At 36.4% G+C, this 17,096-nt stretch overlaps 1 protein-coding gene and 1 pseudogene across 2 annotated transcripts in view; both read right to left on the bottom strand.

Annotated features, from left to right (window-relative positions):
* slc27a1b (solute carrier family 27 member 1b) overlaps window positions 1-8,915 on the bottom strand; it is a 13,217-nt gene extending 4,302 nt beyond the window's left edge. Inside the window, exons 1-9 of one of the 2 annotated variants that reach the window (XM_016452785.1) lie at window positions 8,688-8,915; window positions 7,601-7,774; window positions 7,028-7,422; window positions 5,657-5,818; window positions 3,037-3,106; window positions 2,859-2,950; window positions 1,763-1,872; window positions 1,397-1,606; window positions 1,184-1,310 (exon numbers count right to left, since the gene is read on the bottom strand). In XM_016452785.1, the coding sequence (XP_016308271.1) occupies window positions 1,184-1,310; window positions 1,397-1,606; window positions 1,763-1,872; window positions 2,859-2,950; window positions 3,037-3,106; window positions 5,657-5,818; window positions 7,028-7,422; window positions 7,601-7,773 (1,339 nt within the window). In that variant the 5' untranslated portion in view covers window position 7,774; window positions 8,688-8,915. The remainder of the gene's footprint in view (window positions 1-1,183; window positions 1,311-1,396; window positions 1,607-1,762; window positions 1,873-2,858; window positions 2,951-3,036; window positions 3,107-5,656; window positions 5,819-7,027; window positions 7,423-7,600; window positions 7,775-8,687) is intronic. The other variant, XM_016452783.1, reaches the window with a different exon arrangement.
* A 1,739-nt stretch (window positions 8,916-10,654) lies between these two features.
* LOC107662702 (CD97 antigen-like) overlaps window positions 10,655-17,096 on the bottom strand; it is a 12,992-nt pseudogene continuing 6,550 nt past the window's right edge.

Here is a 17,096-nt window from a genome sequence, read left to right as displayed (position 1 = left end):
CACCTTGGCAATTGAATCGCCATTGGCTAGTATATTACTCACCTTACTCACCAGACTGAAATACTATATATATATATATATATATATATATATATATATATATACAATTTTAAACTGAAATAAAATAAATACAAATTATATAGACATATGACAAAAACACAACAAAATTACTGAAACTTAAATACAAATTAAAATTAAATGGAAAATATAAACAAAACTATTCAAAATATTAATAAAAACTATAATAGTATCTCAATGATACTAAAATAACACTGATTTACACCATACGATGACACAGAAAACTCTCGTTTCCCACTGGCTGTCATTTATCTCTGATGTGAAATGTGTGTTTATTTAAACTTCAAGAGCAAACAAGGACACACAGAGCGCTGAGCGTTTATGTTACTGTTACTAGAAGATGACTTTTAACCCAATTATGATTTACTTTCAAAACTATTTTGAATTTCACTTGTTTGCTCTGCCGTGGTATGTGTTCAGAAAACTACACATATACTCAGTTTGTTTTGAGTTTCCGGGCAAATATGATTATATTGGCAACACGACAGGTTAATATGTTAAAGGACAGATAAATCATTCAACTCTCACACACTTAGTTTCATTAAGTAAGGGATAATAATGTACAATCAGCAGGTCATTACTGCGAAATATACACTAGTGTTCAAAAGTTTGGGTCAGTAAGATTAATATTTTTATTCATCAAAAATGGATTCAATTGATCAAATGTGACAGTAAAGGCATTTATAATGTTACAAAATATTTATATTTCAAATGTCGTTCTTTTGATCTTGAAGAGTCCTGAAAAATAAAAATGTGTCAAGGTTTCCACAACTGTTTTCAACACTGATAATAATCAGAGATGTTTCTCGAGCAGCAAATCAGCATATTAGAATGATTTCTGAAGATCATGTGACACTGAAGACTGGAGTAATGATGCTGAAAATTCTGCATTTTAACATATATTCACATAGAAAACAGTTGTTTGAAAATGTAGCAATATTTCACAGTTTTTACTGTATTTTTAATCAAATAAATGCAGCTTTGAAGACATAATCCCTACTAGATATTAAATCACACAAACTAATGTTAATATTTTATGCAGTTTATTATTATTGAGATATTAAATCGCACATCTACTGTATGTTTGTGTGTGTGTTTTTCTCACCTGGTTTGCATGGGACACACAGTCCTCGACTGTCCCGTATTAACTCCATTGAGTCCTCGTCTGCTCTCAGCAGTCTGATGGGATAAACACTGGGCAGAATCACACTGTTGAAGCCACACGCCCCCACCTGGCCAGAAAAGCACATAACACATCCATAAATCACACTGAATACCTATTCAGATCTAATGAGTTCAAGTAAACACTCACACACACCTTGTTGTCCATGTTAGCGAGGCTGCAGTTGCACTCAGTGGCTCCGTAAAACTCACCGATGCGCTTGATGTTGAAACGTTTCATAAAATCTTCCCAGACGTTGGGCCGCAGACCGTTGCCCATGGCAACACGCACCTGGTGACGAGACTCGGATGGACGGACCGGCTGAGATAATAGATATCGACAGATTTCACCGATGTACTGGACCACCTGCAAACAGACAGATCATTTACTATCCTAAATGCACAATTACATGATTAGTTGATGTACTTTAATGTGTTTTCTTTGCTGTGCGTGCAGCTGTCGAGTGTATGAATATGAGATCTAAGATGACTAGTGACGGTTCCTGAGGTCAGAGGTCCTCACCGTGCAGTTGTATTTCACACAGTCGTCCCAGAAACGGCTAGCGGAGAACTTTCTGCGGATCACCACCGTCAGACCGTGCAGCATACACTGACCCACACCCACGATGTTACCTATGAAACACAGAGAGAAGACACATGACTGGCTGATTAGACTGATCCTGTCTGCTAAACTCATGAGACCTAAACTACACATTCAGTTTCAGCATTTAAAAATGATAGTTAATGTGTTCCTTTAAAGCTTTTAATTTAATAATTGCAATTACAATACATATCTTTAAAGGCCATTTTCTCAAAATTAGTTTTTCTCTCCACTTCAGCAGCACTTACATACACCAAACTTAGCAGTTTCATTCTTATCTATATTCTAAAGGATTATACTGAGCGGTTTGTTCATATATCATTCACACTGATTTATACAACATTTTACCCCTAAAAACATGGTAAAAATGCATATCTTTAAAGGTTGTGAGTTTTTTCTCCTCTTCAGCAGCACTTACATACACCAAACTTAGCAGTTTTATTCTTATCTATATTCTGAAGGATTATACTGAGTGCATATATCATATATCATTCACACTGATTTATACAACATTTTATTCCTAAAAACATGGTGAAGATGTTTTTTTTTTTTTTTGTCTGTTGACACCATTTTCTGATTTATGGATTGATAAAAACATAAATCCATATGTTTTGAAATAGTCAGTGTTGATATCTGATGATAAAATTCTGTAACATACTTAAATTTACAGCATTTACTCAAACTGATGATGTCAAATAAAATGCATTCAAAACTGCTGAACTAAAATCAACACTTATCTTACACGATATTTACTCAAAACTCACAAGAACAAAATGTTTATGTATTGACAAGGCTGTTGGTAGATTATGGAGCTGACACTAGGTGAACACACTGCTCAGGTTATCAGATGATAGTAATAAATTTGAAACTACCAAATATGGGCTGATTTATCAACCTAGTCGATATCACTAGAATGGAGGGTTATTTGAGGTATTCTTAGTAATCTGCTGCTGTAATGCTGTAATGAGTGAAGGACATAAAGTGTGTTGAACGTGACGTTTGTGTAGTGCAAACAGACCTGCGGAGTGATAGAGCGGCAGGCAGCAGTAAACCACATCATCTGGCCCCAGACCGAAGGAGTAATATCCAAACGCAGCGATGCGATAGTACCTGTTTACACAGTGCACACAAACACAGAGCGAAACAGTTGCACACATGACGTTTGCTCGGTATTTTAAGAACAGTGTTGCACAAACCTGCTGTGAACTATGATGGCAGCTTTAGGTAAACCCGTCGTTCCTGAGGTGTAGATGTAAAATAACCTGTCTGAGACGAGAAACATGTGTCACACATCAAACAGCATCATAATGAGCACATACTGTAGCATACACTGCTGTAGTTTATTTTAACTCTAAAATGGATACAGTTGTCAGTTTTTCTAATATATTAAGTGAAGCTGTAATTTCAGCTCACTTTCCAACAATTACTCAATTAACGTGCATTTTGATGTTTTGACCAACAATTTTCCATAACTTTTCCACTCATTATTAGAAGACTTTTTTTTTTTAAAAAAGGAAAAACTTTTGTAGTGATTGCATTCCAACAGCAATTTTGATTAAATATTTTATAGCTGAGCAAAACTAGAAAACAAAATCTCTATTCACAATTACAATTCCCATGAATATTTAGGATTTGCTCATTTCCAGGCCTGTAAATTAGATTTTGTCTAAATTAGACAAACCTTTTGAGTTTTAGGAGCCGTGTGATTCTTTACTTTGTGACATTATTTTCATGAAAAAAGAGCACCCTGCCCAAATTTTACTTTTGGTTTTTATTGTATTTCTACTTATTATTTTAAATATTCTTATTTTTCATATTTATACAGCACCATTAAAAATAACACAAGTTCACCATAGTGTTTTACAATTTTAACTAGAATTTATATATTAGAATTTGGAAGAAGTTTTTAAGGAATCACTTAAATATTTTATATTTTATAGGGGAAAAAAACAATATTCACAAAAAAAAAATATATATATATATATATATAAATAAATACATTTGAAAGACTTTTTAGGATTTGGTAATTTCCAGGCCTGCAAATCAACAAATATTCCCTGATATTTCCAGGTTTTTCATGACTGTAAAAACCTTGTCTATTCAATGTGATCTACACATTACAGTTGCCCTGAAGTTAACTCACACTCTACACACATCAAAACCAGCAGTGACTACACAGGTTGTGTAATGAAGGACGTGAATCAAACTGTGTCCCACACATACATTATGGGGGAAAGGTCAAGAATGCACTGTGTGGATCATGTTTCCAGCTGAAGACGCTGCTGGCTGTCCCTGAGGGAGGTTGTGTCAGATCTGATTCGCGTCTGGACACGACTGAACCCAAATAAACTAAACACACACACGTACAGCATCAGGCCATCTGACTGGCTCAGAGGTGAGTTAACCAATAACCATTCTCCCTCTAACACATTTACAAGCCCTCTGTCCATCAGTCTGTCTGTGTCAGACACTGGTGTCTTTCTCCTCAGTCTCCTGATCATGATTTCTGGGCGTCTCCTCAGGGACCGGATCTGTTCTCTGCCCTCTTTCTCCCTTTATCATGTTTTTCCCACACAATCTGCTTTTGTTGCTCTGACTTTCTTTCTTTCTTTCAGTCTCTCGCTCTCTCTCTTTCAGGCGCTGCCCTTGGCTGGTATGTAACCTTTTCCCCACTTTAACACTTGCTCGCTCACTCACTGAAAACACACATAATACCACTGCCCCCCTCTCTCTCTCTCTCTCTTTGTAAAGGGGTGAATCTCACACAACCTGCCAAAAACACGTCCGGCTCACATACAACCCAAACTCACAAGCAAGAAACAAGAATTATTAGACTGACCATTAAAAACAAATGTAGCCTGTTTTAAGACTATTAAGATTTTTAGCATTGAGAAATCTTTACTTTTAGCAACTAAGCCCCCAAAAGAAAACAACTGTATTTTACTTTATATATTGTAAATAATTTAATTTAATGATATATTACTTTAAATGCATATATTAAATATTTTACATTGTAAAAGCGTTTATTCATCATGGTCATATTTGTGATGATTTATTTATGCCAATTTAAATAATGTATATATAATATAAACAAGATAACACGATTATTAATATTTTCAACATTGTTTCAACAATGTTCTCGTGATATATAACAAAAAAATCACATAAAATACAATTATAAAAGTAATAATTTATCATGGTAATATTCACTTATGCAGATTTTAAATAATATAATGATATAACGAAAATATAACGAGAATCTAATGAAAATCAATATTTAAAACAATAATTATATAATATTACAAATAACAATAATAAGTTGTTATTATGTTTTATTACTATTGTCAGGTTTTGTATTTATTGTTGTAAAGCGCTTTGGTCAACTTGTTGTTTTTATTGGTGCTATATAAATATTTTTTACATTTGATGAATGAACATATAAAAAATAGTAATGTAGTAGATATGGTACTAATGCAGTAGAATTACAATACTAAAACTCAAAAATAAAAGTGTTGAAGTGGGAGAGGGGAAATATGCTGTATTTTAATGTCACAAATATAATAATAATAATAATAATAATAATAATGTCAAAAAGTTTAAAAAAGAGCCTAAAAGAGGGTTTGTATTCTTTAGGCAAAATATAATTTATCTGAATAGTTTTCTTGCTGTGAAATGTGACCTGACCATTACAACATCTAAAATACGTCTGAAGACATGTGGAGACATTACCTGCTGTAAAATAAACTCACTCTCACATACACAGAAATATGCAGCACATCATCCATAACACACACACACACACACACTCATACAGACCGTTGAAGCCCTTGCTGTGTGTGACGGCGGGCGGCGTGTCAGGAGATGAAGCCAGCAGATCATCCAGATTCTGAGCCGACAGCGAATCCAGAGACTCGGCCGGAGATGAACCGGTACAGAAGAGAGAAAGAGAGCTGAGAGACTCCTTCACCTCCAACACCGCTGCAGACACACAGACACCCACAGACGGATCAGTGCTCGCTTCAGAAGGGCTTTCAGTGAAACCATCACATATGTGATTTATTTATTATCACATATTTATCATATACAGTATACATAAACAGTATACAGTAAAATTTATTCAGATACCTTCAACATTTCACACATTATCACAGATTATTGGCTATAGTTTAGAAAATGATAATGACAAGAACTCAAGTTAAATTGTGTCAGAACAAATTCATCTTGATAATGTCAGATAACACTTAAGCAAAACATGGTCAGGTCAAAGTGTCTGAATAATTGCTGGTCCTAGATTTTTTATCAGTTTTACCAGTAGTCCACTGTATGAAGAATTGTTGGTATAATTTGTCACAGTTCACTTTATTTTGCTATCCTCACTTACATAAATGAACTATAGTGTCCTGCACCCACTAGTAAAAAAATATTAAAAAGTATATCTGGTGTCTGAATAATTTTTGGTTTGACTGTATATACAGTATATGCAAGTAATTAGATTTATTATTATGTATTATATTTAATTGTATTTATATCATTATTTATTTCATTTGAATGCAAAACAACATAGGGTATGTCCTTTTTTATCATACTATTTATCATTTTATTTTTTATCATATTGTATATTTATTATTAATATATTTATTTATTTAGTTTGAACACAAAATACCATGGGCTTTGTTCTTTTTTTACCCTTGTATTTACAAAACCATTATTTGCTACTTGTCAGTGCCAGTCAAGACATTTATTTATTATTATGTTTATTACATACTGATTAGTATTTATTATTACATTATTATCTATTTAGTTTGGATGTGGAAAAAACACACAAAATGCTTATTTTAATTTATTAATGCCAGCCAGAAACACATTTTCATTCTGCAGAGCTTCTGAATGGACAACAATGTATATACTAAGATGTCATAAATATCAAATTTCATAAATATATATATATATATGCTCAAAACATTCAATACTTTAACACTATAGGCTACACTGTTTTTGAATGGTTATTTAAACAACCTTTAAATAAATATTTGACAAAATTAGTAATTCTTGTCTCATTTTCTCATATTAAATTGTGTTATGTATATCCCATCAGCTATTAGCCACACCACTTTTTTCTAAACATCTCCAATGGCCTTTGAAAAAGCATCATGTCCGAACAGACAAACAAAGCAGTACGCGTCTCACCGTCCAGAAGCTCCGCCCCGAACACCATCCCTCGCGCTCCAGACACGCCCATGCAGTGCATCAGCGAATCGCGTCGCAGGTTAAAATTGATGAGCGCCGGCTCCACGCCCACTTTAGCCAGACCGAGCCACAGCACGACCATGAGCGGCCGGCTCTCCATGAAGACGGCCACCACGTCTCCAGACCTCCAGCCCTGCGCCACGGCCCACTGCGCCACCGTGTTCGAGCGCCGGTCCAGCTCAGAGAAGCTCCACACCTCGCCCGTGGACTCCTCCACCAGAGCCGCTTTGTCCGGGTGGAGCGCCACGCGCTGGGCGAATATGGACGGGACGGTGCTGCGCGTACGAATGTAATGATGCATGAAGAATTTCACACGCAACAGTATGCACAGACCACTGGAGGAGAGAAAGAAAGAGCTCGATGTGTGTATAGTAGTTCTATTTTAACAGGTCTCATGACTAGCTAATAGTAAATCTGTCCATGTCAGTTTTCTCTACATCACACCTTTTACATCGTACACACTGGGGCAAACAATATGACTAAAGAAAGTGAGCGATAGTAGGCTATACTCACACAAGGTCTCTCTTGATGGTGCATGCAGCCACATAGAGAAACCTCCATCCTCCAGAACATAAATAAACTCCTAAAAGAGCCAGCAAGCTCCAGAACCACGAGAGGCCCAGCACACTCAGTAGCCCAGCAGAGATCACCGCCGCCGGGGCACGAAACCCGTCTCCAGCACCCATCCTGGAGGAGAGAGGACCAGAGAAACTGAGCATTTTGAAGCATTATGCATCCGAGCCCATATTGACTGAGGAACTAGGGAGTATCTGTACTTCTAAAAGGTGAAAACGAAATGGTGAGCAGTTAGAAAACATGAGACACTTTCCTATAAACATCCATCTGCTTTTTAAACTATAATTTTGATACTGATTATTAAAAAAATTCTACGTTGAAATACAATTATGTATTATTCTTCAGCAGACTTTTAACTACTCAAAATCTTGGTAATGATGTGTGATGGCAATGACACATTTTCAATCTTTGGTGGAGAAACAGCTGGATAAGCCTTGAGCTTGCTAACACAAGTGTATAGCTGTATATTAAGATGTTACAATTCTCAAATATTGATTGGTTTTGGTAATGACATCTAATAGTCTTAGAATATAACTTAGATTAAATGAATGACATTTCAGATCTTAAAACTGTCACGCTGTCATCACATCTCATTTCAATATGAAACATTTGGAAAAATTCAATTATTTTCTTAAAGATTTAAAAGATTACAAAAAATGTACATATAAATAAACCAAAAAAGAAAAAGAAAAGTACAATTATACCTATTTTAGCACATTCTATAATTATTATAAAAAGTAAGTTAAAAAGTCAGGGTTGAGCTCACAAAAAGACACATTAGTGATTACATACGTGCAATTAAAAAGTGTGGAACTATGTTAATCTATTATTTAAAGTTAAATTAATAGAGAAAAAAACATTGTTTATTATCCCTTTTCCCCCAAAAAATTGAAGAATTAAAAAAACTGAATACTCAACCAGATATATGAAATACACTTTAAAGTTTAAACTAGCATTGCATGTGTGCATATATTAAATATAAGAAGAAAAGTAGGTCGATAACAGCACTGCACATGAAATGCACTTGCCTGCGATGAGCCCGTTTAGTTTTGGCCGCTTTTCAATCCCCTGGCGGAAATAATGCCAGAGAAACGTCGGACACTTTCACAGATCTGACGAGAAGTCACCGAGCAATGCGCTCGAGCGCTAGACGACCGCAGAGATATGACACATAACCATGCATTTACTCCCGAGAACTCTCGCTTGGCTCGCAGTGCGCGAACCTCAGTCTGGAAGCCCTGCCTCCACACTCACGCGCTGCGCTGATTGGAGGACACAGCTGTCAGTCAGGGGTCCGCAGGTTCTGGGGGTCCTGCGTGTCTGGACTGGCTGTTTTGGGGTCCTGTCAGAACTCGAGCCTCTGAGAAATGAGGGCCTGTGTCCATGACTCAATGAACAAAACACGGCGCAGTGCCTTTGTTTCGCACGAAGTTTTATTGCCTTTAACATCCGTGACAGTTGGATGTTTCTCCCATTTTATTTTTCACCAAGAGATCAGATTCTAAAGTTAGTTAAGATTTTTTTTTTTTTTTTTGAGCTTTTTCACACCCTCTCTGAGGCTGGAATGAATCTTCACTCAACTGTATCTTAAAAAAAAACATTTAAGCACAGCTTCTCAACGCAGATATGTACGTCTGCAAGAGGTCTGTTAAAGATCTGGAAAGCATCTGCTGTGTACAAACATCTGACAGACGTCTTTAAGATGCCAGTTTTACATGCATCCTAAATCATAAACATCTTAAAGACATCTTCTAAACGTCTATTTGACATCTGATAGGAAACATCCTCCTATAGACGTATTGCAGATGAGCAAACACTCTAAAGATGTAAATGCAGATGTCAAATAGATGTCTCCGTGATGTGCGTGTGCTATCAGGGAATTAACTTCCCATCTGAAACGAGATACAGCTTGTAAAACCTCTTAGTAAACCTGCATCATTGCTACACATTCCTTAACCAGTCGGCCCTGACATGTGTAAGAAATCTGAGTTCTGAAAGATACAGTCCATGCTAGTTCAAACTATTTTAAATGATTCAGAAAATTTACTTTTTTTTTTAACTTAACCATAGAGACAAATCAATAATATATTGTAAGATCCATTGCTGATGTGCAATAAAAAAGGGAGGTGTCAAGTTACACAGAAATGAATTGGAAACCAGTTTACATTGTTGACTAATTTTTGATCATCTTGTAGAGGTTGTTTGCTGAAAACGCATTATGGTGCACACACATATTTACCTGACTGTTATTAGACTATTTTTTGCTAAAATATGCGTCGTTTCTTTTCTTCGTGTGCTCATATTCTCGCAAAACTCTCTCCAACCTGAAAGAGGAGACACAACACAGAATAATAAACCCACGAGACTTACAAATGATAAATAATAATAAATAGTTTTGAACCAGATTTTAATAAATAACATGACAGTTATTTATGTATATCCCATTTATTCCCCTTTCCCTCATGAAAATTAAGTAAAATTAAGTTTGCATATAGAAAATTGCATATAAAAAGACATCTTTGCCAATGTAATATAATATAAACAGACATGTCACTGACAGTATAACTGTTGGTTGTTTCAGTCATTACATTCCTTTATAATGGAGGAAGAAATGAGAGAAAATACTAGTGAGCTAGAAATCAGGATGTATTTCAGGATGGTTATGGCCTTGCTTCTAAATAATTACTTCATTAACCAACATAATCAAACTAAGCTCTCCCTCAACACGATACAACATTTAGCATTATAAAACAGTGTATCCTTCTAAAAAGTAAGACTTTTCCACTTGCACAACAAAGAAAAGCAAAAGACAGAAGCAACCTAAATACTCTATTCAAAGAATGGCATGATGACTTATATCTGTTCCTATGGGATGCATTACAACAAGCCTACAGTGGGTACGGAAAGTATTCAGACCCCCTTCAATTTTTCACTCTTTGTTATATTGCAGCCATTTAGCAAATGGCTGCAATATAACAAAGAGTGAAAAATTTAAGGGGGTCTGAATACTTTCCGTACCCACTGTATATCTCCGTCTCCAGTAACAGATGATGCATATCGCATGTGATGAACCAGCATCTGTAGTACTCATCGGATGACGATGAACCCCTGTGAACGTGTACTGCTGAATTAAAGCTTTATCTTCATGCGTCTTGTGTTGAAGAGTTTGTACAAAATCCGTCAGCACATGACAAGCGCTTTATATCTGTGACTCTGCTGTGCTGCCGTCGCTCCGTAGAGGTTTCTGTAAAAGTCAAAGGAGAAATGAAGAAGCTGAAGCCACAAACGCTGCTTTAATGTCAAACACACTCAAACACACACACTAATGTACCTGACTGCTGCTGGTCTGACTGGTACTGCTTCTGTGTTCGGCTTTCTTCTTGTGTGGACGCATTCGGGCAAACAGATTGTAATACTCCGTCCTGACCCGGAGGGGGCGACACAACAGGCAAACTTAATGATATTTGACTGAGTAACAAATTAGTTTCTGGCCAATCCCAGTTGCACGCATTCAGAATAGTGGTCGACCGACATGGATTTAGATGGCTGATGCCGATACCGATATCTCAGAAAGCAGGGTGGCCGATGGCCGATATAAACCTGATATATATATATATATATATATATATATATATATGACATTACACTATTTAAAAACATGTATAACAATTACTGCAATGAAATTTTGATTTATTTTACATATTTAGTACATTAGAAATAATTAAGTGTACAATTAATCAATAAGAAAAATAATTTGAACTTGATAAAAAATAAATCTGGAAAAGAACTCTATAAGGATTGTATGTAGTCGTAGGATGTAATCGTATTATAATATTTTTCACAAATAAAAAACTAGTTCACCCAGTAATCTGTTAGTTTTGTTGTGCACTTGGAGTCATATTTTCCCAAATGAAGACCAGGTAACGCTACATTTAATGCACAATACACGGTGAACATGACATGAATATGAATATTGCTGGATATATAGGTCAGTATAGTTTGAAATCAAGGATTTAAGATTACACTCGCAACTGCGCTCAGATACTGTTGTTCTTAGAGCTGTCAATATAAAAGTCCTGTTGCTGTCAAAATAAAAGCTGTTTCTGACATTTATCGGCCAAACAGAAAAACTTATCGGCCAATGCCGATAATTAAAAAATGCCAAATATCGGCCCTTGGTGATATATGGGTCAACCACTACTTCTGAACAATTAGTATATATGGCATGAATTGAATGGGATCGTTTTGTGATCCTTTTGCATCATTTTTTGAAGCTTGAAGAAGGTCACCATACACTGCCGTTATAAGGACGAGTGTTCTTAAAATTTCTCCTCAAGGGCAAATGAACACAAGAGCAACTAAAAAATGACTTAATATTTTAAATTATTTTTTATTTTATTTTTTTATTTTGGGTGAACTGTCACAAATGTTCAGTGTGTAAGTAAATTCTTCATGTGTTTCTGTTGTCATGGTGTGTTTTAAGCACCGGTTTGGACAGCAGGCAGTGCATGATGAAGATGAGCGCCCCCTGCAGGCTGTTGAGGATGATGAAGAGGTACAACATGACTTCAGTCCCTTTCTCCTGGAAGAGGAAGAAGCCGAAGATCCACGTTCCTCCAAGAATACACAACTGAGCCACAGCGGTCATCGTAAAGCTCCTACACACCAAATATAATTCATCAGAACCACTGATGCACAAACATCAAGACTGACTGAATCTATTTTGAGATCACACACCTGATCTGGTTGAGATTGGAGAGATCTGGATTGAGGCTGGAGAACTTTCTGGCCAGTTTCCAGACGGTGATGATGAAGACAAAACCATTGAGGATCACAATGATGCAGACGGGTGCGAAGAAACTCAAGATAAAATAACGATCGCGAGAGAGCCAGCAGCTGCAACACACACATTAGAATGATAAACTAGTCACATGATTACAAAAACACATAAAAGACTAGTTCATCCCTCTTTCACTTTCATAATTCCATTGAAAACATATTTGCCATTCAGACAGGAAGTTGGGGACATTTTTCCAAAGGCTTTAGTTTATATCACAGCCATGAACCCTGATTTAAATGATTTGTTTGCACATAAGATAAGTAGTCAGTACTTTTGGTACGTTTCCCAAAGGAAAATATAAATATAAGAGTTCATAACTGTCAAGACTTGTAAAAGTACGCTAGCATATAGAGCTTAAAGTTGAGACAAAACCCACATGTTGATTCATGGGGTCTTTATTACATTTACATTTAGACATTTAGCAGACACTTTTATCCAAAGTGACCTTCAAATGAGGACAATAGAAGAAATCAAAGCCAACAAAAGAGCGATGATATGCAAGTGCTATAACAAGTCTCAGTTAGCTTAACGCAGTACAAGTATCATAATAAATAAAAATAAAACAGACAGAATAGAAAATAGAAAAAGAATAGAGCAAGCTAATGTTAGAGGCCTTTTTTTTGCTTTTGTTAATTGTATAATTAATAAAAAGAAAACAAATAGACAGAATACAAAAAGATTAGAGAAGCAAGTGTTATTTATTTTTTTAAAGAAAACAAGCAGTTAGTAAATGAATAGAGTGCAAGTTGCATAAAATTGACACACTATTTCCCTATTTAATGCTGTAAAGTTGCTTTGACACAATCTGTATTGTTAAAAGCGCTATGTAAATAAATACAGGTGACAAGTCTAAAAGGGGCAAGTTTTTTTATTTTTTTATTAAAGAATAGAATTAGAATAGAGAGTGCTAGAGTTAGTGGGTCAAATAAAGATGGAACAGATGTGTTTTTAGCCAATTCTTGAAGATAGCTAAGGACTCAGCTGCTCGGATTGAGTTGGGCAGGTCATTCCACCAGGAGGGAACAGTTAATGAAAAAGTCAGGGAAAGTGATTTTGTGCCTCTTTGGGATGAACAATAAAGTGACGTTCACTTGCAGAACGCAAGCTTCTAGAGGCACATAAGTCTGAAGTAATGAATTTAGGTAAAGGGGTGCAGAGCCAGTGGTGGTTTTGTAGGCAAACATTAATGCCCTGAATTTTATGCGAGCAGCTACTGGTAGCCAGTGAAAACTGATAAACAGAGGTGTGACATGCATTATTTTCGGCTCATTCTGAATGACAGAACCTAGTGATGCCATGTAGACAGAGAAGAGAAGTGGTCCAAGTACTGAGACCTGAGGCACCCCAGTAGCTAGATGTTGTGATCTATCACCTCACCTCTCCAAGATACCTTGAAGGACCTATCTGAGAGGTAAGACTCAAACCACTGAAGTTTGGTTCCTGAGATGCCCTTTGCTAATAGGGTTGACAGGAGGATCAAGTGGTTAACTGTGTCAAAAGCAGTGGACAGATCCAGCAAGATAAGTATTGAAGATTTGGAATCTGCTCTAGCCAGTCTTAGGGCTTCAACAACTGAGAGCAAGGCAGTCTCGGTTGAATGTCCACTTCTGAAACCAGACTGGTTGCTGTCCAGGAGGTTGTTCTGTGTGAGAAAGGCAGCAACTTGGTTGAACACAGCTATTTCAAGTGTTTTTGCAATGATAGAAAGAAGGGAAACCGGTCTGTAGTTCTCTAAAAGAGACGGGTTAAGGGTGGGTTTCTTATTATATACTATATATTATATACATTGTGTCGTGTGCATGATTATTAGTCAATATTCTGATCATATATTTTTTCCATGCATATTTTACCAATTTCAGAAACTCACTGTCGATCGGTGCCGTATCCCGTTGGGAAGGCGATGGCAGAGACGGTGACGATGACGAGAGGGACTCCGTATCCCACCAGATACATGTAGAGATGCTTTAATATGGTGTGAAACACCAGCACAACCATCTGGTAGAGCTGAACCCCCTCCAGCAGCATCCAGCAGAACGCAAACAAGAAGAAGAAATGGAGCAGACCGGCCACAATCGCACACCCTACCTGAGAGAGAATTTTTTTTTTTTAATTATTAGGTAATAAAAATCCATAATTCAGAGTCCAAACTAATTAATCAGTTCATGTTCAAGTGTGTTGTCACTGCATTGCAGTGAATTTTGTGTCAAGCTTTATAATGGCAGTGGGTAGTGGTCCAGATTTTGAGGCAAAATAAAGTGCGTCCATCCATCATAACAAGTGGGGGGTGAATAAAGGCCTTCTGAAACGAAGCGATGCCTTTGTGTAAGAAAAATATATTTACATACAATATTAAATATAATAACTTTATAAACTGTATTAGAGTGGCGTTCCAGCGAATGACGTAGGATGTAGGCATTTAATATGTAATATTTAACATTCAATAGTATATAATCATTATCGCTGATTACATACTGACTCAACGTGCAAGGTATTGTGTCGAACATAATTCTGTTGTTTCAGCAGAGCAGAATTATAAGTGTTTCTATTCTGGTGTCACCATTGCCTTGTGCATGGGGGACCCAGAACCACAATTTCAGTAAATATGCACATAGTATTTACAGGTAATTGTGCTCTTACTGTCACTAACACTAATTACATAAGTACATCATGATTATTGATGGGTTTTCAATGCAAAGACACAGCAAATTGAGTCATTTTAGGCTGCAAAATCAGAAAAAAATAGTCCTGCGAAATCCTGGTGGGAATACTTCAGTCTTTCTATTTCAAAATGTCATGTTTAATTTAATGTTACTTGACATTTTTGTCAAATTTACTAGCAATTTATGAGTGAGAAATGCTTCATCACCACTTGTTTCAGTGTAAAGTGCATCTTTCTTGATAATAAATGACACTTGTTTTAATATTGTCAGCATAATGACTTTCAGACATATTTAAGTGTGATTAAAGTGTCTATTTTCTCATTCAAACACACCGGATTGTGAGTGCTGGAGATCCCACAGAGGAAGACGAGGTCTGCGATGAAGAGACAGATGCTCAGATGGAGATGAATGCTGGTTCGGGTTCCTTTGATGGAGCGGCAGAACCGGAACGTCAGGATACAGAGAAACAAACAGACCAGAGACAGAGCTAAACCCACACGCGTGATCAGCACCAACTCAAACGAGTCCTGGAGGAGAGGAAGTGAAAATAATCTCATTTAATTTAATCTAAACTCTAATGAAATATGTGAAATCTCAGTTTTGCATGTACCTGGACAGGATAGAGAGCCATGAGCACAGCGAAACTACTGAAATGAGACCAGTAACACACTGTATGAGTGCTGTTAGACCACGCCCCCTCACAGCCCCGCCCAGACCACACCCCCTCAACCTCATCCCAGTACACACAGGATTAAACTACGCCCTCAGACTCCGCCCTCTCCTGTAGAAGTTAGAAGAAGAGTTTAGAAAATGAGGAACACGTGAACACCTGCCTGAAAAGTTTAGTAAAAGTTTTGAAACAAACACAAAACACAAGTGTTGATGGTCTGAGTAGGATCTGTGCAATGCCAAATATACCAGCTCAGTTCAGTGGCTCTCTTTGGCGTAAATGAAAAGCAGCATCAAGAACATGACATATATTTTATACATTTTATAATTAATTTTTAATAATGTCTTTACAGTCATAATTTCATATTTAAAATTCAAATTTCACATTCTCATGCATTTTGGTGCTACATGTAAACCATGCTGGAAAATCCAGCTTAAATATGGAACACGGTAGATGGTATCCTGCTGGTTTAAGAAGGCCATTAGTAGGGTTACAATAGTTAACTAAAACCAAAACCATAAATAAACATTTTATTTTCTTGAAATAAAATATAAAAACTTAAACTTATTTTATTTCAGCAAGTTGCCAAGGTAACATTTCACATTTTTATTTAGCTTAGCTTGTACACTAAAATAACTAAAACTAAAACTGAAATAAAAATTAATAAAAAATTATACAGATGTTTAAAAGCGTAATAATAAAAATAACACAATTACTAACACTAAAATTAAACTGAAAAGACAAAATATAAAAATAAAATCTAATTCAAAATATAAAAACTATAATAATATATCAATTACTAAAATACGACTGGTAGAGCCTCTACCAGCAACAAACCAGCTGGTCATACAAGCTTAATGTCTTGCTTCCGGCTTCGCTACCGTTCGGACGTTCTTGCTTACTGCTCTGCGCTTTGCTCCCTATTTCTGTACTTTTCTCGGATTTTTCTACGATTTTTACTTCAGCAGATCAGCACAGTGCTCAAACAACACATTTTTGGCACAAACACTAAAACTAAAAACTCTTTGGGACTGGAATAATACTACAAAAAAGAAGACTTTGCCTCCCACTGCCAGCAGCTTACATTCCGGAGACGGGAAAACACAGCTGCCCACATTCAAACAGACGAGAGAGAAAATGCCTCCTGTTGAATCTATTTGCTGCATGAACTACTGCAAACTTCTACAAAGGATTGTGGTTCTTGAAACAAAGTTACTTGCTGGACTTCCAAAACAGGCAGAACACTCAGCAGACCGTCGTCAC

The sequence above is a fragment of the Sinocyclocheilus anshuiensis genome, unplaced genomic scaffold (genome assembly GCF_001515605.1).
Source record: "Sinocyclocheilus anshuiensis isolate Anshui unplaced genomic scaffold, SAMN03320099.WGS_v1.1 scaffold687, whole genome shotgun sequence".
Taxonomy (NCBI): domain Eukaryota; kingdom Metazoa; phylum Chordata; class Actinopteri; order Cypriniformes; family Cyprinidae; genus Sinocyclocheilus; species Sinocyclocheilus anshuiensis.
Note: the sequence above shows the minus strand (reverse complement) of the source record. Positions and strands in the feature narration are given on the sequence as shown.